Source organism: Perca flavescens, chromosome 9 (assembly GCF_004354835.1).
Source record: "Perca flavescens isolate YP-PL-M2 chromosome 9, PFLA_1.0, whole genome shotgun sequence".
Classification (NCBI taxonomy): Eukaryota; Metazoa; Chordata; class Actinopteri; order Perciformes; family Percidae; genus Perca; species Perca flavescens.
Window position 1 is genome coordinate 17,249,152 of NC_041339.1, and position 24,731 is coordinate 17,273,882.

At 38.5% G+C, this 24,731-nt stretch overlaps 3 protein-coding genes across 4 annotated transcripts; 1 reads left to right on the forward strand and 2 right to left on the reverse strand.

The window, feature by feature from the left end:
• Positions 1 to 898: 898 nt before the first annotated feature.
• ccl44 (chemokine (C-C motif) ligand 44) lies at positions 899 to 4,615 on the reverse strand. The gene is made up of 5 exons (XM_028587168.1): positions 4,513 to 4,615; positions 3,326 to 3,455; positions 2,497 to 2,644; positions 1,976 to 2,053; positions 899 to 1,888 (listed from the first exon to the last, which is right to left on the reverse strand). Exons 1-4 carry the CDS (start codon positions 4,574 to 4,576, stop codon positions 2,015 to 2,017), a joined length of 381 nt encoding a protein of 126 aa, XP_028442969.1. The 5' UTR covers positions 4,577 to 4,615; the 3' UTR covers positions 899 to 1,888; positions 1,976 to 2,014.
• Positions 4,616 to 7,204: 2,589 nt separating this feature from the next.
• LOC114561562 (serine/threonine-protein kinase NIM1) lies at positions 7,205 to 24,393 on the forward strand. 2 transcript variants are annotated; one of them, XM_028587619.1, is made up of 4 exons: positions 7,205 to 7,434; positions 20,165 to 20,470; positions 21,272 to 21,540; positions 23,016 to 24,393. In XM_028587619.1, the coding sequence occupies exons 2-4, from the start codon at positions 20,269 to 20,271 to the stop codon at positions 23,766 to 23,768; spliced, it is 1,224 nt and encodes a 407-aa protein (XP_028443420.1). In that variant the 5' UTR covers positions 7,205 to 7,434; positions 20,165 to 20,268; the 3' UTR covers positions 23,769 to 24,393. The 2 variants fall into 2 exon arrangements, with proteins under 2 accessions (XP_028443420.1, XP_028443419.1); XM_028587618.1 differs by lacking the exon at positions 7,205 to 7,434 and adding an exon at positions 15,651 to 15,751.
• Positions 13,425 to 15,531, reverse strand: pole4 (polymerase (DNA-directed), epsilon 4, accessory subunit). The gene is made up of 4 exons (XM_028587620.1): positions 15,118 to 15,531; positions 14,168 to 14,252; positions 13,941 to 13,982; positions 13,425 to 13,722 (listed from the first exon to the last, which is right to left on the reverse strand). The coding sequence occupies exons 1-4, from the start codon at positions 15,364 to 15,366 to the stop codon at positions 13,709 to 13,711; spliced, it is 390 nt and encodes a 129-aa protein (XP_028443421.1). The 5' UTR covers positions 15,367 to 15,531; the 3' UTR covers positions 13,425 to 13,708.
• Positions 24,394 to 24,731: the final 338 nt, after the last annotated feature.

The window sequence follows — 24,731 nt, forward strand, 5'->3', positions numbered from 1 at the left end:
ATATTCTCCTGCCCAGAAGCTGTTCTCATTAGAGACACACATGGGTCAGATTTAAGATGAGATAACAAGTTCATAATAATAATAATAATAATATACAACTAGAGAATGTGTTGGTTCCTAACTATAATCTACAGCCATGCTAGCAGCTCTGTGAGGCCGCAGTGCCTAATATACTAACATCAGCATCGATCAGTATGCTAAAATGCTCACAGGGACAATGCATACATATATATATATATATATATATATAGTATATTATACATATAAGAAAGTTTACTATGTTTACCATGCTCATTGTTTTAGTTTAGCAGGTTAGCATGCTTATAATTTGCTAGTTAGTACTAAACACAAAGTACAGCTGAGGCTGTTGAGAATGTCTTTAGTTTTACAGGTCTGCCTCAACTGTGTGGATTCCTGCACATTCTGCCTCTCTGTCCCTGTCTTAAGACACATTTCCACCAGACCCCTTCAGTGTTATTCTTTACCTGTCCACCAAATGCCTTCAGACTGTTTTTATTCCAGATCCCGCCACACCCATCTGCCCTGCAATCACCTAATTCTTCTCATCTGAGCGTCTACATCTGCACCTCATTTACTCATCAGCTCTGCTGCCCTTTCTCCCAGTCAGTTGTCAACTTGTTGTCATGTCTTTGTGGTCATGTTTCTTTGCTTTGTACCTGCCTGCTTACCTTTGTCTGCCTGTGCTTATTTGTATCTTCACTCATTGAATCGCCCCTATCTGCCTCAACTATCTGCACGTGAGTCCCTTTTACTGCAGCATGGCTAAATAAAGTGTACTTTGCAGTAAATAAGACACGCAGTCACACACAAGATACCTAGAAAAAGACAGTGAGGCAGCTTTGGTTATTACTTCAGATTAATTTATAAAATAGTTCACTTGAGATACTGTGTTTTAACATACAGTGCATTCTTCTACAATACAATACTTGTGTGCTTCACACACAATTGAGCCCTCTAAGTTTAAACAGCCTTGCCATGTGGTGAATTGAATCATGAATACTTTGGCATAGTTTAGTGACGGACTATTGGTGAAATAGACAAATGTAAACTGCAAATGCGTAGATATTTAAATCTCGGGTAGATGCCTGAGGGCCTCATTTTAACAGATTGATTCGGGTTTCATGCTGAGTTTACAGTACAAACAGTCAATTTACAGAGTGGACAACATATCAGGAACATTAGGAACATTTGCTCTTTATGTGACACAGGAAGTTGTATCATGTTGACATCTTCTCTCTGATCCCACTTTGATTTCACCTGTCTAACAGTCAAATACATCAGGTCAAAGCCTGAAGAAGGATTTTTAAACTTTAAGACAACTGGATGGAACCAAACAAAGTTACTATATAGAGAGAAGTTCCCCGATATTTTGCACACTGCACTGTGATGAAACCCTACTACTTTACTGTGTGCAGTGTTATAAACACATTACTAAGGAATACAAGTCACAAATAAGCATAGAGTATCTCGCTGATGTACAACGTTCTATAAATATCACTGCTTGTTTATCGTTTGCTTAATTACACATTTTTCACTGATTTCACATCAGCCACAAGTAGTAATGTTGCAGAGGGAGACACTTCCAGTCAGACTCTGGCAAATAACAGTATGAGCCATTTAAAAAAAAGAATCAATTCAACGTATCTTACAAGTAAATACTCCTCGGTTGAGGCTGTTCCAGCCATGTGTTTGAGAATATTTCAAGCACAGTTCATGTTTAAATATCTAAAGCCATTTTAAATATGTATTGCTGCCCTGGTCTGGTCCCAGGGAGACGGATAGTGTAGATAGAGAGAGAGACGAGACGACTGGAGAGTCAGCAAGCTGCGCCGTGTAAGAATGACGAGCTGCTGAAAGTTTACTTGGCCTGTAGAAAAGTATGCAAAAATATAAGGTGAGACATTTAAGAGAGGTACTTTCACACATTATATAACGAGCACTGAAAAAAACGTACTTATGACTATGGGTTTCCTCCATATTTGACGGCGCTCCATCACTCCACATTGAGAACTGCCCAGTTATCTTTCTTGTCCTGATGATCACAAGAGGAAGAAATCTATGAATGTCTCAGCTAATGCCCTCAATATCTCAAATCAACCATCATCGATCACATTATCTACTTTTGGCTGAATCAATTTGATTTAATTACATTTAATTTAATTGCATTGACTGTACTGACCTGGACACATTCAAAACCATCACTCATCAAAACCCACCTCTTCAGATTAGCCTTCCACATAAAATAGTCTTACATATTATCTACTGTTAGTTACTGGGTTTATTGTTTTAATTGCTTTTAATATGCTCGTTTCATGTGTTGGTTTTATTGCTTCATCTGTTTTTAATGTGCTAAATGTGCTGGTTTTACTGTAAAGGGTCTTTGAGTACCATGTAAAGCGCTATATAAATAAAATATATTATTATTATTATATAAGTGTATTGCTGGAGGTGAAGAAGCCGTGAAGTAGCTTGTACCTCTGACATGACAGGCAGGTTGTCACGAGGAGGGAACCACATGGTTCGTTGGGGCTTGACACTCTGTCTCTGCCGGAGCTTCCTCAGCAACCTCTTCACCTTCCGGTCTCTGGGGTCTGCACACTTCACCGCCTTCCTTGTGTAAAGACTAATACAAATAACACAGTACTTATTACACCACACAGGGTGACAGTACAAGGTGCACAAACCCCACATTTTAATCTTCTGGAAGCACAAGATTAGCAAAGAAAACAATGATTTAGCAATAATGGGGAGGGTTACAGAGAGAGTTTGAGCCCAAAGGAATCACAAAGAAGATGGTGACTGGAAATAGAGTCAAATAATGTTTTTTTCCTCTGGTAGTGAGAAGTCAAACTGTGATCAAAAGTGAGCAAAGTTGAAGAAAAGAGGTTGGGAACCACTGAAATATAGAGGACCAAAAGAAACTCTCATGTTTTTCTTAACTGGACCGCATGAAAAACCAAGCTCCTCATTCCCCAGCTACATCAGATTTCTCTGACCCACTGGAAACAATAGGTATCATAATGTGGAATGGTTTACTTAACTAAACCCTGCTGTTCTGACTGAATGGCTGCGGCAGGGTACAGCTGGCTTGGAAGGTATTTTCAGATGGCTTGTTATTCCCACATATTTCCTTTCTTATTTCCCTGGCAAATAAAGCTCTGAGCCCTGCCATAACAACATGACCTGGAAAGATGACAATGCCTCTCAGCCCGGCTCTGCCCTCCTCTAACAAGAGGCATATTTTCCATGCCTGCAGATTGCTGTGTGCTCTTTAGCTCCAGGAGTGGATAGTTGAAATACTTGCATGATGGCTTGTATACTGCAGTCGGGCCCCTCCGTCTGCACCTCAAACCGCAACACATCTTTGGTACGCACCTTGCCCTGGGAGTACAACATGCAGCACTGGACATCTCTTTGCATCTGCACACCTTTACCTGGGGAAAACAAAGAAAAAACATTAGGAAAGGATGTCAAATTTAAGCAAATCAAAAGTATTATACTGAAGTTCCTTGGTGTCAAGCTCAATTCATTATGTTGGCTTACTGTCTTCTATTTCACACCTTACAAGGTAATCTCGGAGTGAAAACATTTTTCTCAAGTGAGGACAGGACATTAGATAAGGAACATTTAACATTCATATTTACTTCCCATTTATATTTATTTCACAGAATTATGATTTTTAAACACTTCGAAGTCAATATTCTGATGAGCAAAGACTGAAACAGCTTTAGTAAACAGCTGAATGTTATCTGCTCTGCAGACTGTGCACATGCCCTCTAGTTTCATATGTACACACTCACATATGGACACATAATTACACACAAGAATGTCAGAGGAATTACAATCGCATCCAATTGTGCTGCAAAACATACAGAAATGAGAGGCAGAGAAAGTGAGAGAAAGAGAGGAGGAGTGTGTGTTTGTGTGTAGGGGGTGCCATGATGCCTTTTCATCCAAATCAAAGGTGTAATCAAATTAAAGTGTAATGGAAAAAGCAGGAGCAATAAAAGCTGTAAAATAGGACAGTGCTGCTTTGCTATGCCACAAATGATTTTGAATCCATCCTCAGGAACATCACTGCACTTCCAGTGCTTTCACAACAAAAAAAACAGACGAGACGACACCAATCACGCAGACTGAGCCTTGAGACTCTTTTTGTGTTGAGTGTTGTCTGATTTACGATGCTCGTCCTCCTGCGTCGTTCTGCCCCTCTGTTTACATCCATGCCTCCCTCACTGCTGCTCCTGCTGCTGTCCCTCTTCTCTCCTTTTCTGTCTTCGCCATCGCTCTCTTTGCTACACTGTCCACCTGCAGGGTGCATGCAAGCCATGCATCCTGCACACACACACACACGCACGCACGCACGCACACACACACACACAGACAAACACACACACACACACACACACACACACACACACACACACACACACACACACACACACACACACACACACACACACACATATATTAAGTATGGTTGTGTCCTACCTTCCACAGATACCAGGAGAATAACAGTCAGAAAGATAACAGTCAACATCTGCAGCATGAACATGATGAGGCTGGCAGAGAGGAGGAGAGGAGGATAATCTACTCTGTCACCTCTCCTTCTATGGCTGCCTCTCTTATATTACTCCCTCCCTCTCTTTATACCTCCCTGCCCATCTCACTCACTTCCACCACCTCTCTTTTTCTGTCTTACCGTCTTCCCCTCCCACCCTCTGTTTATCCATTTTCAGTCATTCTCACGCTCAGCTCAATTCCCTCCCTCATCCCCTTTTCCTTTCACACTCATCTCACCTATCACTCATTTCTTCTTTCCTGCTTCTTCACTCAGGATGGCAAGCCTGATTTGTCTTATTTGAGGCTTTAAATTTCTCCTTCATCCTGCCTCATCTGTTGTCCTTAGTGCATGTTCTCCTCTAGGACTGAAAAAGATTTAATGGGTGAAATCGACAAGGATTCACCCTGTGCCTTTCAGGTTGATCAGTCCTGATTTGACATTTAGATGGCACAAAACATTAATTTTCATCCAATTAACCCTGGTTTGCAGCTGTATAATGTAGTTGTGGAAACTCTCGGACAGAACAGTAGGCATGTCTGACTAGTGCATCTGGATCAGATTTGTTCTCTCTGTAGGATTCCAGACAAAATGCCAAACACAACTAGAAACTGTGATAAACTGAATGTCTTAACTTAACCCTAAAAGACAACATGTTTAAAGTAATCATGGTTCAAAAATGCCTGTTGTAGATTGTGATATTAAATGTACAGTATGTTATTCTTGTACTGAACTCCACCTGTAATTGTGCTTTTGTTGTTATTGACTCTGAAGCCAAGTCAGCTTTAAAAGATTAAGACCCATTTTTGATTTTATTTTTTATTGTTCTATTTTATCTGATTGAAAGTGCTATACTGTATACAGTAAATGCATTTTGCTTGTTTGTTATGGGTAATATCACCTCTTTATTTGCACATTTTGGAAGTGGAGTTCCACAAGGTGCGGTACTCGGCCTCTTGCTGTGTTCAGATTTTATGCTCCTGCTAGTTCAGGTTATCATCAAAACAATGTTTTCTTTCTATGCTGATGACACACTGCTGCATGTTCAATTTTAAACTTACAATGTAGCTTCTTTTTAGGGGTGTGCTACACTTCTCCAGTGATAAATGACAAATTATTCTTCAAACAAATAAAGACAAACTTACATTCTTTTGTTTGGCCCTTCTAACTGTGTCTCTAATTTACAGAACAAACTTGAAAGTCTGGCAGCCAGTGTGAAACCAATCCCTGGGCATTATTTGATTCCAGCCTTTGTGGCCAGTAAAGGGATGTTTGAAAAATATGCCCTTAATATGTATTTGCAGACTTTCCATGTCTGACCATAAATCATTATAAAATTGTTACTTAGTTTCCATAACTGGACACCACAAGAATAAGCTGGAGGCTCTATCTGAGAGTCAAGCATCTACATCCATTACAGAGTGGCTTCAACAGAAAGCCGCATCAGGACCTGATTATACCAAGAGAAACCAGAGAAATTGAGGTCTGCATCTGTTTTAAGATATTCCTTTGAACCAACCTTGTGGGTAGAGAAAATTGACAAACACAGATGCCAAGTCAGATGATACTGCCAACAATAACAATAATATAAATATGGTCAATCAAAGGCCTGATTAGGTATGACAGATGCACAAATGTTGCTACATCTCATTGCTGACACATTAAAATGACATAATGTTGAATGTGCCTTGCTAATTACTAACTATAATTGAGATGTTATTGTTATTAATAAGGAAATACATGATTGTGTTTCTGTCTACTCTAGCAGGTCTGATTCACTTTATGATAATATATAGACTGTGGGGCCAGGAAATATTTGAATGTCTTTGTTTGTTTGTTTGCTTTTTGCTTGGAGCACTGCTCATTCCCATGTCCTTTAAAAGGTCTTGCCACCCAAATCTCCTATATGTTTAGTATAAACCAGCCTTTTAGATATCAATCTTTTACTTGATGAGGTTTTGAGATATTTGCCAGTGAAACAGCAATACCACTCAAATACATGGAGGTGAATGGAATGTCTTTTTGTGGTGTTCAAAGCACAAAGCAATAAAACTTTGCATCATGTCGAGAAACAATATCCTGGGTACTGATAATACACAGACCTCAGCAGTTTACTAATCCTTTTTTATTATAGCTGGAATTGCTGAGTAACTCTAAATGAAATGTGTGAGTTGTAAAACTGTGTTTTGTTGTAATATGGCTGACCCTTTAAAGAGCATCTTAACACAAGTTGAAAATCTTGTTTTAGCTGACTTCCAGTGATTTATCTTGCTGCAGTGATAGAGAAGTGTATGAACATAAACCAAGGACACTGCGGTTCATGGTCAGGGCCTTAACCCCCAGAGCACCAGGTTCCCCCAGACACATTACCAGTTTGTTAAAAACCTGTTTATTTGTCACCACCCGTGCCAACTTTATTTATTTATGTGTTGTTTTCATGCCATATCACTAACTCTTCTGTAGTTTCAGATCCTGACACTCCCTCCTGCCCTGCAATCATCTCATTCCCCTCACCTGAGCATCCCCAACCATCTCCCTGTCTGCACCTCATTCCCTCATTAGCCACTTTCTATATTTACCAGCCCAGAGCCATTCTTTTCTGCCACGTTGTCTAGTGTGCATTGCCTAGCTTTGCAGCATTTGTGAGTCCTGCTTGTTTGTTTAAACTTTTTTTTCCTGATTCTTGGAGAAACATAAACCAACTGCCCCAAAAACTTAACCTTCGTTGGATTTGTTTGCCTGATTTCCTGGTTTTGACCCTTGCCTGCCTTGAACAAAGTAAAGCTGAACTTTCCTGTTACATTGATTGCTTTTGTTTCGTGCTTTGAGGTTCTAGTCCGCCACTTATTCAGGTAATTACATTATTTTCTCTTTGGTTATTTAAAGTTCCCTGTATGTCTTTACAGAATGACAACAAATTAGCAGACATTCAGGATTGTGTATAATTGCATCCTTGAACATCCGTAAAAATGTAACGTGCCTTTTGAGTGCACTTCATTCTGAATCTACTGTGGCTGCTGTTGGAGGGTGGAGAAACTTGTATCTTCCCTCAAGTTATTCATGTTGGATTGATATCAAAGTCTGACATTTATAGTAAATGGTTTAGATAGCTGAAAAGGCTTCTGCTATCATTTTCCGTTGTAGATATGCTTGGAAACGTCGTACATGGAGCCATGTTATTTATGTTGGCCAGTTATCCGCAAGGAGAAACAAGAATGTATCACTAAACAAAAAGGAAAGAGAAATACAAGATACATCTGTAATTGTGTCTCTTTTTTTACATTACTTACAAAACTTCCTACGGTTAAATACATAAATGTACAAATTCCAACAATACATTACACTTCATTAGTCAAATGCTTTGGACATACTGTACTCTGGAAAAAAAACAAATGTTAATTACATTGGCTGGGCAATATTGAAACCATGAGTCACCTCTCATGCAAGGAATTATTGCTTTAGACATTAATGTGGGACATAAAACGGACACATTTGTAAGGGTAGAGGAATATGGGCCAGCCAAAGTTCCTGTGGTTAAATAGATCTTAACATTAAGCAAATTATCCTTTGGCTCCTGAAACACTTGGTGGAAGGTGTGTGTGTGTGTGTGTGTGTGTGTGTGTGTGTGTGTGTGTGTGTGTGTGTGTGTGTGTGTGTGTGTGTGTGTGATGTCAGCTGCAAAAACATACCTTTCACATGACTACAGGTCGGCTTGTAAGCCAGATACATTTTCTGCATATCTTTGCAGCAATTAAAATCTCTCATGTCAACGTGTGCGGACTCACAAAGCTGTGAGCAATCGGAAACAAAAGCAACAGCAGTGAAAAGAGGGGCTGAGGGGGTAATGTCTTCTGGAGGGATAGTATGGCCTCCTGCAGATGTATTTGAGGGCTGGGTTCACTAAATATGTAGCCTTACTAGGAGCCTTACTGTACCTGAATGGGATTTCAGAAGGATAAAATGCAGGGGGCAATACTTCAACTGATCCTTGAAATGAGGCAAACCGGAAGATGCATGAAAAAGACAACCAGGTGAATGGAATGCAGTTGTGAATGCAGAACGATAAACAGCACATTCTTTTCTGCGCTAAAGACATTAAGATGATCTGATAATTATTTAGCCTATATGATTTTCTTACGCAAATTTATGCTCCCAATTAAAGGAATGGTCTAAGTTGGAACTCCCTGTAGTTGTTAAATGTATTAAACAAAGTAGATATGTAATTAGTAAGCTTTAAAGGTGCAGATGGGCAGCTTTTTGGATGAGAAGGAGTCAGTCAGTCCACCACTTAGGTCCAAACTAAAATAAGTCTATTGACATTGTTTTTTTTAGTGAAACGCTCAATATATGGATATTCATGCTGTGCCCAGACATGTGTCTGTCAATGTGCATTAAAGGTCCCATGGCATGAAAAAAATCACCTAATGAGGTTTTTCAACATTAATGAGTTCCCCTAGCCTGCCTATGGTCCCCAAGTGGCTAGAAATGGAAATCTGGAATCTCCCCTTATATTGTCATAAGGGGCAAGTTTACCTCTCCTTTCTCTGCTTTGCCCGCCCAGAGCATTTGGCCCACCCATGAGAGAGAGACATCATGGCTTCCAAACAAGCTAAGCATGGCAGTTGTTCAAGGCCACACCCCACCCTCCACCTTGCCCCCCCCCCCCTCCCCCTCTCCTCCTCAATAGCATTTAAAGCTACAGACACAGAAATGGCACATACTAAGGAAAGCTCATTGTGGGACTGGCTCTAGTGGCTGTAATTCTGCACCAAGGCTGAATTTTGGGAAAGAGACTTCAGATACAGTATTAGGGGACCACTAAGGCCTATATAAAAGCATCCAAAGAGCAGCATGTCATAGGACCTTTAATCACTTTGGTGATTCCCTGACTTTTCCTCTTGCACCACGATTATGTTCACATTTGTTTTTAGTTTCACCTTTCCTTCTAGTGCCATCATCGGGTCAAGATTTTAAATTGACCTTCTTTTCTGACCACATACCTGCAAAACTGACATTCCATCAGCCTCAGCTGTACTTAATCAGCTAATGTTAGCATGCTAAACATCATATTTGCTAAGTGTTAGTTACCACTGTCATTGTGAGCATGTCACCATGCTGACATTAACAGTTGGCTCAAAGCACCTCAGTACAACCTCAGTCTTTAGGCTAAGCTAAGCTAATTTCTCTTTGGCTTTAGCTTCATATTTAGCATACAGACAGAGTGCTATTGATCTTCTCATCTAACTGTCAGCAAGAAAGCAAATAAGCGCTTTTCACAAAATGTTAAAATATTCTTTTAACATCAAGGAGAAGCAATATATTCACAGTGGAAATACCTGGTTGTACTTTATCTAAAGATAAAATAATTTTACTCTAATTTGTACCTGTGATCGTATTACAAAAGTCATTCTAATTTGTTTTACTAGTTTATTTGAAATAACTAAAAAATCCCCATAATAAAAGTGCATTCTCTTAGCATGCCATTTTCCCATCAATTTCACCAAGGACCATCAGGCCAGCCCCAGATTTACTGTTCATGTCCTGCTCTGGGCAGGGGGAGGTTCTACATTTTCTTTTCATGAGATTTCCTTAATGGAATGTCTTTATTGACTGTGGAACTAAAATTATGTCCAATCCTTTGACATGTGATTATATTTTATTAGAAAAGAGCACTCCATGTCCCTCTGTGCCAGTCAGGCATTCCTCTGCAGGGAGTTGACTGGTGTTATACTGGAACCAAACATCTGTGCTTCTCACAGGTCTGTTTCATTACTCCCCGAAACACTAAACCCAGAAAATCAGCTTAAACACACTCAGGCATTTATTTTGAAAATCCCCGCTGTAAAAACTCAAGGGGTCTTGATTGTGCCTAGAGTGTGAAAGTGAACACTTTGGATGTGTTTAACAAATGCTGCCAGGAAGAACAACACACATCTCGGGTCTAGAGAGATTCAGACACATTCCTAATGCAAACTCAAAGCTCTATGTGATTTTCCCAGTGTCCTACAACAGTCACTGTGTTGAGCAAGACATTTAACCTTCACCATTTCACCACTGGCTCGTATTGCACTGAAATGTACTGCTTCAGCAGCAAAATGGCGTATTTAACAAATGCTAATGACACAAATATTTACATTTACACTCTTCCAAGAGATTTACTGTCAGTAACATTGAGAAAGTAAAGTGATCTAATATATATGTAAAATACAAAAAACATCTTTGTCCTTTTTTCGCCAATGATCCTGACTGAGCCCGGCCAACATTAGCTTAACAGACGTATCAGAATCAGTTGGCTGATAACCAGAGAAATAGCAGTAAAGAAATGCCAAAGATATGTTGTAGTTATTTGGTGTCACCATTATGTAGTTTGTCCACCATTGGGCTCTAACTTAATTGTATTTTCCAACTGTATAATGTCCCACTCTGTACATATCCTAGTCACAATTCTTTAAAAAACAAATCATTATGAAATATTTTGATATGTTTGTTAAAAACAAACCTCATCCAATATATGGTCTTTATTTTTTTTACCTCTTATTATAATATATAAACACAATATATGAACTACAGTATATAGGAACGATATTGGCCGCACCTTTCAACAATGCAAAATAATCCAAAGGATCTTGTATAAATTATAAGCAAAATTAAACAGGGCACACAGTGTTTTAAGCCATAATACTGAAGGGTTAAAGTATAGTTTGAGGCATATTTCCTCTTCTTTACACATGCTTTGTATGAGTGTATTTTGGTCCTAATTAACATATCAAGCAGCAAATTCAAATCAGTACAATTAGGTAACATTAACGTATCTGCATTGAGACCAATGACCAAAATGAAAAGAAAATACCAGAGTGGTGCCCTGAAATGATAGAATAAACAAACAAAAGCTGAATTCGCTGCCAGGTTTCCTATAATAAAATCAGTTTAACGCAGAAAATCCAGTCAATTAAGATTACATCTCGCCATTTTAAGTAGCAGGGAGCCTTCCTTTAAACGTGTCAACAAGGGCAGTAACCTGGATAGCGCTTGAATCCCTGGAGGTCCCAGGATCAGCACCTTGGACAGAGGTGTTGACACACTGTTTAGAATGTTACAGTTTTTCGCAATCGCTATGACACTTTTTTCAATACTTTTAACAACTTTCCTAAACTCTTAACGCACCTACACACCTACAACACACGATTGGCAAAACAGTTAATTTCATGCTCAAAATCACACATTGTAAACTAAACTCCAACACCGATTTTCAAAATACAATAATTCACTAACACAATACACTGTGTTTACCAAAACAATGCAATCATGTCTCAAAATCAAATAATTCTTCCAAAACACTAACACATGTTGTCTCCCAACAGGAACATTTAGTCAATCATAGCACAATGTCATAAAAACACTAACATCCCATGGAATAACAGAAACTACATTATTTTATGTATCAGGTCTGCCCTTATACAACAGACAAAAGTGACTGTATTGATCATAGATTGTGTTTTGGACTGCAGTTTCTGTTGAAGCCTCTACATTTTTGTTTTGTTGGATTTAGCAAATTTTTTTAAAGATTATTTTTTGGGGTTTTCTGCCCTTATTCGACAGGACAGCTAGTTGAGAAAAGGGCAGAGAGAAAGGGGAAGACGTGCAGGAAATAGTCACACGTCGGATTTGAACCCTGGATATCTGCGTCAAGGCATAAACCTCCAAGTATATGTGTGCATGCTCTACCCACTGAGCCAACCCAGCCACCATTTTCTTTCTTTTGCTGCAGAGATTCAATACAAAAAATGATTGACCCATCTCAGAGTAGCTTTATAGAAAGTACGGTTTGTGAAAAAAAGGAGAAAGAGACAGAATTGTCCTGGTACTCCTCTTCCTCTCCCTCGTGAAGGCATTTTCTTATTTTCTGTGTTCATCTACAGTATATTGTTCAAATAGGTCATTTTTTACTGTACTACCATATGATCATGCGATTGAAAGAACCTCAACACCTGAGTGTGTTTCCTAGAAGGGAATCAGCTGTGATCGATCTATTTGCATTACTTCAATCAGCTGTTTCTCAATAAATGCATATATAAAATGCAGGGAATATATTTGTGTTTCAATTTACAATATGATCAGCTGTTCACTTTGACTTTAGCCTATAAGTTAGGTTTAGAACATGATGTTATCTGTTCTGACATACAGTGTGAAAGCATTTGTAAATTTGGCAGTGAAGATCCATTGTTTTGGTCTTGGTGGAGCTTGTGTGTAAAAGAAGTTCAAGCATTTTAAATTTGTGTTAACTGAATGCATTTTGTGTCAAAGCAACAAGAAATGTGTTAATTGTATAGCCTACACAGACGGATGTTGTGCTAACTGTGTTAAGAGCTTAGGAAAGTTGTTAAAAGTATTGAAAAAAGTGTCATAGCGATTGTGAAAAACTGTAAAAATGATCCACCTAAGCTGTTCAGGAAGACAGCAGGAAGCTATACAATGTAGTAATGTAGAACAATGTGGTTTCCCAACCGAGTGAACGTTGCTTGCGTCTCACCTAGAAACATCTTGCCGTCATTCCTGAGAGATTGATTCATAATAATAATAACTCCCATTCTTGAGTTTAAAAAAACCTAATAAATGGCACTAAGATTCCCAGCCTGAATTACCATCCCAGTCAAGCCTGGGACTGAAAAAGTAAAGCTGATAAAGTAATACATTGCATAGTTTGTTTTTTAATGTAATAGTATAATTATTTACCAACGTGGAAAATCTCAAGCCCTTATAAACTGGTATTTTAACATTGATCACAGACAGATCGACAATATTTATCTTGCAAATGGGGATGTGACAAACTGATGAAGACTAATTCATTTGAAAAGAAACTGTTTAAAACTTACATTTATTCCATTGTACAGTAGTATTTCACAAATATTTACAAAGAAATTTACACATTACCACTGATGTCTTCAAAGTTAAGCATGACAAATCTAAATGGCACATTGTAAAAAACAACAAATTTCTAAATATCCATTTTGAGAGTTTGACTTAGAAAAAGTACCAGAAAGGTGTTCACAACAAATCGTGTCCCTGTAACGGAAAGTTACTTGGATGGTTGCAGATATGTAATGTTCTCGTCTTTTGAAGCAGCATTTAATCTAGTGTGCCTACAGAGAAAATAAAAAAAGAATTAGAACAATCTGTACTGGTACAAAGAATTAAAAAAAGAAATGTGTTAAAGTCTATATTATATGTGCACAGATGAGCATGATCATGCTGTATGTTATGTCTGTGGTATTCTTATTTTACAAATGTATTCAACCTGAATTTAATTATAATCAGGCATAAAAAGACCCTAAAACTACATTGTCCTAGCAAGGCTTACCTTCAAGAAAGGCAAATTCATCTATGGCCTCTATTGCGTTGTCTGTTGGTAACAAAAAGGTCAAAGAAAAGAGAAATGGGAGATATAAAAGTCAAAACTGGTTAATAGACCTTCCAGGTTTCTATACAGATGTGCTATTAAATACAGGTTTTAAAACATCCAAGTGAGCATGTTAACAATCTACTTTCCTCTACAAAAATCATCACCATATCAACTTTAGCACTTACCCAAATCTTTTCTTTGCAAAGTTTTCCTCTTCCCCTGCTGGGCGTACACCAGGGAATCTTTGGCAATCATCTCAACAAACAACTCCTGGAAGAAAGAAATGCGTTAATATTCTGTCATTTGAAACTAAAACAAATTCAGAAACTAATAGTAATAATTGATATTTTCCCCCCAATATCGATATGGACCGGAGCCCAAATGAACCCAAAAGAAATGGGACCTGATTTTGCACAGCACTTATCACATTCCTGACTTTTTCCATGCTTCTTCGCCTGGCTTACCTTGCTATATTCATTCTGCTCAGATTCTCACTTTAACTTTTTAGTTAGAGATTATAAACTCCCACCAGCTGCCTGCCAAATTCATTTTAAAGGGCACTCATTTTTTTGATGCACGATTCCCTCTGTAGTTTGGGCTAGCTCTCAATGTACTGTACTTGTACAATATGTCTGTTGCTGTAAAGCACAAGGTCCATTGTTTTGTGATGAACTGCTTAAAAAAATGGAATGTTAAGTTAACCTTTACAAGTGTAAAGTGTGACACTACTTTGTGTTAGTATTACCAAGTAATGTTACATTCAGGTCATATAGTACCTTTGAGGTTATTCTGGAGAATATTCTAGACAGTATTTGTCACTGTTTTGTTTATTTGTCATGTTGCATTAAAAACTTGTATATCTGTATACTTGTATAATTGGAGCACAACTCTCCTGATAAAGGTGCAGGGATAAGAGTGTAAAAGGTTCAATGGTTGCAGGTTGTGTGCGCATCTTGAGAGGTTTAGTCCACTTTTACTTTGCTGGTGGAGTTTTAGTAAACATAATATTGATCATATATTAGAGAAGAATCACATTAAGATTGAAGACTCGTTACGGACTAGCTTGCTGTTCACATTGTGAAAGCATGGGGAGTATTCTGTGTTACTGCAGGACTTCCTTCGTTGTTGTTTTTACCGTGGCTTTAGCGATGATAAACACAGACTCCTGGCTGGCGAGCGACACGTCTGGATCAGTCTTCATGAGCGCCTTGATGCGAGCCAGCGGGAGTTTGGACAGTCGGCTGTGGCTCACGGCGGCCGCGGGGCCTGTCTGCTGCTGGGTGTTCACCTCCTCCGCCTCGGCCCCGCGGCTCTCCTCCTCATTCACACACCGGTCAGGGTCGGGCTCCGTGGGGGTGACAGGTGTAGCCGCTGTTGCTGCCATTCTCCGTTTTTAACCCGATCGTTATACTTCAAAAAACACACAATTCACTACCGTTTTCTACCAACATGTCACAGATGATGACAACAACATCATACAACAGCGCGCCAGCAGCATGTGTTTCCGGCCTGTCGGTGAGGGGCCTGCGCTGATTTGTCAGCCAGTCACCATGACGCCCTGCCTCTTCCTCTCCCGCCAACTAATCTTCGTTATTGATTGGCCAGAATGTTTACCAAGCTCTGGCTATTGGCTAGAAATAAACGTCAATCAAAGCAAGTTGCCTTGACGATAAAGATAGTGAGGCGATGTCTGTATATAGTATCGAAGTGTCTTCTTTGTTTTGAAAATAATACTGTGGATAGGGAATGTTATTCTCTTACTTGAACTGGTAAGAAATTGACATGGATAAAACCCAACTTTACTCACTTTCTTCAACCTTTTTGTCCACTTGGGGGCAGAGTGGACAAGCTGTAAACAACACTGCCATGTTATCACCTAGCATTCATCCATTCACTCTGCTTTAGCTCTTTTCAAAATCAGAATCATATTTATTACCAAAGTAAGTTTTCACCTGCAAGGAATTTGCCTTGGTGTATGTATTTGGTGCATACATTAACACATTAAATATATGGCAAAGTACTGCTACAATCAAGAACATAAATAGCATATACAGAATAGATATATTACATAAAAAGTATGTAAAAAGACACTATAAAAAATAAGTGTACATCATAACTGTTTAGGAACGGAAATAAGGAATGCTATATGGTTTAGTGCATGGTGTGAAAAAATATTGATCAGGGGATGTGCAAAAGTTCACAACATGTATAATATGTGCAATGGCCAGGGGTAATAGTTTAGCATGTGTGTTAATGTTAAGTGTAGTGACTGAGGGTTGGGGGTTAAGAGGCTGTCAGTGGGGATCCCAGGCCTTGTTAATGAGGCCCACTGCAGTTGGGAAAAAAACTGTTCTTGTGGCATGAGGTTTTGATCCTGATGGGCAGCCTCCAGCCAGAGGGGAGGGTTTCAAAAAGTTAGTGTACAGGGTCCTGTTTTGATCCCCACCAACTCCTGAGGGAAGTGTATGGAAGAAAATAAGACAAAAGTATTTTAATTTTAATAGCCACTAAATATTAAAACATTTAACTTGTGAAACATGTATCTGAATTTGTTTTTTTCTGACTTCTCCTCTTTGAAATTAAAATAAGAAATTTCTTGATTTGCAATTTCAAAAGCTGAATGTGAATTTCTTTCTTTTCAAAGGTCAAAAATTCAGATCCAAAACTTAAAGTTTCAGAATAAAAACAAAAAATTAAAATATAATAAAAATGTAGATGGTCAAATTCCGTTCCAAAAAAATCAAGTTAAAATAATTCACATAGCAACATTTAGGTTACCCAGGACATAATAGGCAATCAAACCGACTTCTGGCCTATCAGAGCACGGCCTGTCAGTCATGGGATCCAAGATAGCGGCTCGAAAATTTTAACTCAAAGATGACAGAAGAAGAACAGGGCTCCAGTAAATCGTCCAGTTTGCTGTTTATGTACAAACTCAGGGCTCAAATTATTTCAACTTGAATTTTGAGATTTGAATTTGTGACCACTGAAGAAAGAATATAACAAATATAATCAAATTCAGCTTTTGAAATTGTAAATCAAGTAAATTCATATTTTAATTTCAAAGAAGTGAACTCAGAACCAATACATTCAGATAAATGGTTTTCAAATTAAAATATTTCTGTAATAAGTAGTATTAGTATAAGTAATTAAAATACTTATGTCTCTTATTTTCTTCCGCAGTAATGCCAAAGCTAATGCTAATGCTCCACTATATTCACCAGCCTGAGCACATATTCAACAGTTATATATTCCAAATCATAAGGTAAATTGTTAAATAAAGAAGCAGTTTATCACCAGTTAATCAGTATGCAAACTAATACGAGGTGTGATTAGTAGTCTTTAAAAGAGTGTATGCAGCATTTCCTTCATTTTAGTCTATGTCAGATAACCCGCAGTCCACTAATACACTGTGTTAATAGGATTGTGAGGAGTGATTTAATCCTCTGAGGTTTCCCTGACTTATTTACGGTCACAGTCAGGGTAGCCCGAGGGACAGACATGAAGGATTTGCAGCTCCCAGGTAAATGTATCTGCTTCACTTTTCTAATATTTCTGTCTGCAGATTTGTAGAAACGTTTGCAGAAAATATTATAATGTGGGTTGTACTTTCTAATAAGACACTCTTCATATAGGGTTTATAAGCTGTAATTCATGGTTTCATTAATGGCTAATACATTATTTACTTATGCTTTTAACTTTGGTGTTAAGCCAATAATAAACCCTTTGCTTGTGTTTGTCCTCCAGCATGACATATGCTTTGTCTAATAATTGACAAGTTAAAAGACTCTGTAGCTTATTAGAAAGTGAAAACCCATATTAGCATGAATTTATGGTTTAATATACTGCATTGTTACCTAATAGAAAGGATAAACACCAGCCGGCGATATTCTTCATAACCTGGCAACCCAAAACTACTTTCTATTAATGGCTTCTAACCAATCTGTTAGGCATTAGTAAAATATGTCTTAGCACTCACTAAAGCCAAAACATACATACTTATAAGCCCATTTTTTAGCCCATTCAAACTGAAAAATGGTTGTGTGGGTACTGAATGTACATCCATGTTTAGCCCCAAATTATTTTATTTTTGGCAAGGCAATGTTATTTACATTTATAGCCTAATTCACTGCATGTAAATGTAAAGTGCTTTATGTTAAAATGCATACAGCAAGTAACATGTGCAGCAAACATTACAACAAATACAATACTAGAAAGTGCAGCAGTAACAGAATGTTTTTTTAAGTAGTCTAATTTTGTCCATTATTTATTGACTAGACAGACTAATACTGTTTCTAAAAGAAGCTAGTAATCTTGGGTCCTTTAAGCCTAACAGGGGCTAAATTTAGCCCACAATGACCAGGAGGAGGTACAGTATTAGTTTATTATTTGTCCTCAATGATGAAATTATTTTCCATAGGAGGTGCATACAGCACAAACAAGACATACATACCAAAACTTACAGAGGTTTCTTATTTATAGCTCGTATGGCTGTAGGAACAAAGCTCCTTTCTTTCACTAGTTTACACCTGCGTCCAGAAGGAAGGGGGTAGAGTGGAGTGTATGTTCTGGGTCATGTGCGGTTGTGAGTGCTGTGGGGTTCAGGGATGAGGTGACACACTCTGATAAATTGGGGGTAGAAATACCAATGGGTTTGCTGATTAAATGAGTCATCTTTAATAGTTTATTCTTATTGGTGATTTTAAGTTATGAAAAAAAACACAAAATAGAAGAACTGGCTTGATAATAATATGGTACACTGTAGATTTGCAGAAGTTTAATGTCAGGTATCATTGTTATTAACCATTGGCTACTTAATTTAACTCAGTAACCCATTTTTCCCATGTTCTGTAATTTGAAGAGGTTATATTTGCTCTACAACAGGGATCTTCAACAGGGGGGTCCTCTTCAACAGGGGGGTCCGGGACCCCTAAAGGGTCCTCCGAGTCAATGCAGGGGGACCTCCAAATTATTGCAAAAGTTTGAAATTTTTGAATCCAACATTTTATTAGCAAATATAAATCCCCACTGATGATAGACTTACTGGCCTATAGGTAAGGTCGTCAGTTAGATATCCATCCCCAAATACAGTTCATCATAAGGATTCACTGTGCCACATGTAAGTTTTAACATAAAAACATGATTTATAAAATCATGCCAACAATTATTAGGCTATTTTAATTGCTTAGTATTCTATCCAAAAAAGATGTGTATAAAGGTTTTAGGCTACCCTACACATTATTTTAGGCCCAGTTTAATATGTAACTTCCTTTTATACAACATATTTAGTAGGGGGTCCCTGCTCCGTCTCTCTTTCAGTTAAAGGGTCCTTGGCCTAAAAAACATTGAAGACCCCTGATCTACAAGATGCCCACACAGAGCTTAAGCCTTGACGGATAAACATTCCGACATCTGACCCTGTTGCTCGTTTTTCTTTGTGTAATACTGAAACCTTAATCAAGAGTTTCCTGTGAAACAAAAGAAACTGGATCATTCAAGTCATTTTTGGGAAAACGCTTTGGCCAATAAAAAGTGCTGAGACTTGAAAACTGTGTGCAAAGAATAAGAACATGTGAACTAGAAAGGAAAAAAAACAGGAAAGATCAACACATCCTGCTTTTGTCCATCATTAAAAAAGAAAGAAAAGCAAACATGTTAAAAATTAGATATCAGCATCTGTCTACACTTATTCACAAAACAACAGCACCACAAAGGTGTTGGAAGTCTGACAAATAAAATGCCAAAACTCTCCTTGCATCATGTCAGTTCATGCGTACACTGTATGTCTGAAACAAAAGGATAATAATCGTAAATATTTATATTTGCAAATTAACTTAACATCTACATAATAAGTTATTATTTGCCTCGTAACAGACACCAACAACTTATAAACTAAGCACTAACTAAGATTAAACCAGGTTAGGATTGTTGTGAAAGAGGCCAAATGTTTTACCACATTTGTACCATGGTGGTCAATCTCATTACCAATGCTCCATAAATGGAAGAGTGTTGTGGAACAATCCCCATCATGTTTGTTCTGTGGTTCATATCCGATTATCTAGTGGCTTGACCTCTGTGAGTTGACTCTGAAAGCAGTAACGAGCACTTGGAGGACATGGTGACACAAAGCTCTTTCAAATTCTTTATTGTTTTCTAAAAAGTTTCTTACATTTATTTTCAAGCCATCAAAGCACGCCTATGGCCAAAGCCAAAAGTGAGCAAAAAATCCAAAGACAAGGCTCCAGTGGTGGAAACGACAGCCAAGAAGCCCCCGGCCTCCTCCGCCATGTGTGCCATCCCACAGCTGAGCGAAGCAGAGAGAATTAGGCAGTCACCGTTTGAGAGGGTCGTCTATGACATGACCAACAACGAGAGGATCGTGAACGACCTGATGCTCGGTCGAAGAGTTGGCTTCTACGAGCTCCGTGGAGAGGTTGGGCAGGGAAATTTCTCCAAAGTCAGGTTGGGCATCCATGCCTTGACGAAAGGTCAGGAATGAAATGTTGTTTATGTGTTTTTTACAATTCATACATTGCTTTTTTAAATCCATAACCAGCTGTTTTCTTGTAGCATCCAGCTAAATTCTCACCTCAACCTTGACAAACTGTACATTGTTTGAAAGCACAAAGCTACAGAGCCCTGTGAATCTATCTGTTTAAAGAGTTCTAAGCTCGTAAAGACTGACAATTGTTGCTTATGTTCTTACAGAAATAAACACAACAGTAAATATATATCAAGGAAAACTGTAGAAATAAAAAATATGCAAGGAAAAAACGAAAATGTAAACCTCTTTTTGCATCAATATCACTTAGATGACTGTAATCGTTTTGAAAGTAAACTCTAAAGAGTTACCTTCATAATGAGTCTTTTATCCAACAGGAAGCAGATTCCCTCCTGTCCTGTGGGCAGCCAGACTTTAGTCTTTTCTGTTATGTATACAGTAAGATGTACATGAATAATATGATGTTAACAATGCTCATGTCAGTAGACTGATCCCCTGAAAAAAACTTTCTTACCCCAGTTTTTCCCCGACCCCTGCAGTCTATCATTTTCTGTTGAAAGGCCTTCATGAAAAGCCACCTTTTTGTCATACCTTAAAATAATCCTGCAACAATCTTCTAATGAAATGAGATGCCAAAAATACATTTCTTTAGCCTTCTCTCATGTGCATGTAACAGTCTCGTGTTTAAATCTCTTAAGTATGCCTGTCCTTATTTTGACCTGTCATCTTGTTATGCCCTCTCTAAATCCATCACTGACATCTAATCCTCTCTCTTCTTCTGTCTCAGAGAGAGTCGCTATTAAAATTATAGACAAGCCACGCGTGGATAAGAGGAGCCAGCCGATGATTTCCTCAGAGATCAGCTGCATGGAGAAGCTGTGCCACCCCAACATAGTACGACTGTATGAGGTGATGGAGACCAGCAGGAAGCTGTATCTGGTGATGGAGTACGGCAGCAGTGGAGACCTGTTCTCCCGAATCACCACCAGGGGGAAGCTTGACGACCTGGAAACCAAGCTGGTCTTTGCACAAGTCATTTGTGCTGTTAAACACATGGTGAGCCTGTATGTCAGTCCTAGTCATCATCTACTGCACAGTCTGTGAGGTATTCAACATTCACATGATTGAGACATTCAAAGTGAAAAAGTGAACTCGAAAGTGAATTTGAGGCCATGTTTAATTGTTTAAAGGCTCAATCTGTAAATGTTTTAACCATATTAATTTGAAGTTTATTTACATGCATATATTTTTAGATATTTTTGCCTTCATTTTGATAGTGGCCAGTAGAGAGGTGACAGGAAATTAGGGGAGATGACATGCAACAAATGTTCATCAGACAGCCTTAAACCAGGGAAGTTGTGATCAGTGTTTGTGATCACAGTGACTTCTATTTCAGAATGAAAACATTGAATCTAATGATAATAATAATAATAATAATAATAATAATCATCCGTACTGGAGGAAGTATATACATATCCTTTACTTCAGTAATAAAAATGCCAGTGCAATTGTGTAAAAATACTCCATTCAAAATCTTAATTTATCTATAAGTATGGAAGTATTTTCACCAAAATATACTTGAATTATCAAAAGTAAATCTCATGCTGCAGAAAAATGCCCCCTGTGATATGTTAGCGTTGTTGTATGTGACATTATTTGATCGTTAATAGTGATGCATCAATGTGTTGGCAACATCAGTACCATTGAAACTGGTCAAAGTGGAGCTAGTTTTAATTAATTCATATACTGGTAGTTTAGTCCAACTTAGGTGTTGGACCCCTCCAAAAAGTCACAACATAAATCTGAAGGGGCCATGAGATAATAATTAAATGGGAGAAAACACAAAGTTCTTTCGTTCTTGGCTTTTTGCTTTTATTGTGAAATACAGTATTGGATAATTTTACCTCTTTCAGCCAAAAACAGTTGTTTAGATAAAAAACATCTGAGAAGTTTAGAGGGGAACTCTTTCTTTGGTGGAACTGCTGACAAGTCAAGCATCTGAAACATGGCAATAGGTTCCAACTATGTTTTACATGTTATGTAGATATGTATTTTACACCAAATCTCAATTTAAAAGTAACTAATAACAATAACTGTCAGATAAATATAGTGGCCTTAAAAGTACAAAATTAGTACTTACTTACGTTCCACCATTGATAATAATAATGATAACAATAATTGATAGAATGCTATTTGTACAGTGCTTTAAACATGTGACAAATACGAAACATTATATTTATTTATTTTAAGATTATTTTTTAGGCATTTTAGACCTTTCTTTATATAGGACAGTTGAAGACATGAAAGGTGAGAGAGAGGGGGAACAACATGCAGCAAAGGGCCGCAGGGCGGAGTCGAACCTGTGGCCACTTTGTCAAGGAGCAAGCCTCTATATGTGGGCACCTGCTCTACCAATTGAGCTACCCAGGCGCCCTTTTCAGAGATTGTTAACACTTTCTTTACTTGAAAGTAAATTTAAAATGACACAACAGAACCCCTGCTGATTTTTTCCATTGATTGTATTATTTCAGCATGACAACAACATCGTTCACCGAGACCTTAAGGCGGAGAACATCTTCTACACCACTAACTACTGCATCAAGGTCGGAGATTTTGGCTTCAGCACAGAGAGCGGCCCTAATGAGCTCCTCACCAACTTCTGTGGCTCACCACCATACGCTGCTCCTGAACTGTTTAAGGATAAAGGTTACATTGGACGCTATTCAGACACCTGGGCTTTAGGTATTCTCTTGTACTTCATGGTGACGGCCACTATGCCCTTTTATGGGGACAAACTGGGAAAGCTGAAGCGCTGCATTCTTCAGGGGGCCTTCAGTATCCCTCCTTATGTGCCCGAACCATGCCAGCTGGTCATTAAGGGCATGCTGCGGCCCGTGCCTGTTGATCGCTCATCTCTCACAGAGATTACAAACAGTACTTGGCTGCAGGGGATTGAGTACCCTCGTCCGTACGTCTTTTTGCCCCTGTCCCCGGCACACTTTGCCCAGGCCAGCCAGGCTCTGAGTGTGGAGGAGCAGGAGGTGAAGAGTTTGCTGTCAGATCTGGGTATTGTGACAGTTCATTTCCAAAACAATCCCTGCTTAGACTGTAGGAGCCCATTGACTGGGACCTACCGAATCCTTCTCCATCGGGTCCAGAAGAGGAGGTCAGTGGAGGCTGTGGGTTATTCAATGCTTCACCCTGGTGAGTACGGGAGTCCAAAGAAGTGGTCCGTATCACCTGTGAACAAACACAATCCCTCGGCTGTTTGTGTTGTACTCTAATGAGAAATCACTGGACTGGACTTGCTTTAGTTGTGGTACTTTATCACATTCACATGTGTCCACTAGCTCACTAACACTCCTTCAATCAGTTCAGGCTCCCTAAAGTGAGGTGTCATGTTACATGTTGAGAAATACTCAAGTTGTGTTGTGCAATACTGAACTGAAATGGCAAGCAAATGGAGGTTGAGGTCAAAGTCGGATGGTTCTTCTGTCCCACAGTGTAAGTCAATTATATCTTACGGACTAGGGCACCTCTTTTAGGTGATTAGTTAAGACTTTGTGTTCTGATTAGAACAAAATCTTACTGACGCACACCATTCATCAATCATTGTATGGCTATCAGCATCTTCCAATCCCTTTTAGACAGTGCATAAATCTACTGAACTAATCCAGGGCTACAGATAATCCTAAATCTTAAAATAGACACTGAGAACATGCATGGGTAACAGAAATTCTTCTTACAAAATTAGGACCAACTGAGGCCAGAACAAAAGAAAAAAATGTAAAACCAGTCTGCAGCCAACTTAAATGTTTGTGTGTGTTTTGAACAACAACTGATGCCTAAAATGCCTTCATTTAATGTAGATATTTAATTAAAATGTAATGTAATATTATGCAATTTTTCAGATTGTCACAAAAAGTCTAGAGTGCACAGATTATTCTACATTTTGCACAATTAGAATCTAATTTTGTAAATATCTATTTTAAGTATTGTGCTAATGTTTGCATATGTTTTAAGGCAATACTTTCATAAATGCTTCATGAAGCAGCTGGCCTTCCTGTGTCTTTTTCCTTAATACACATACACTGAATACAAGTCCCTCCTGCTTGGAAATTCTATTGGCTGACTAAACGCCACATTCAGCTAACAAACTGCATGTGATTGGTTCATAGACCCGTCAGTCAACGCAATCTTTGATCCTGGGCGAATGGAGCGGAGTATTATTATTATTTTCATACATA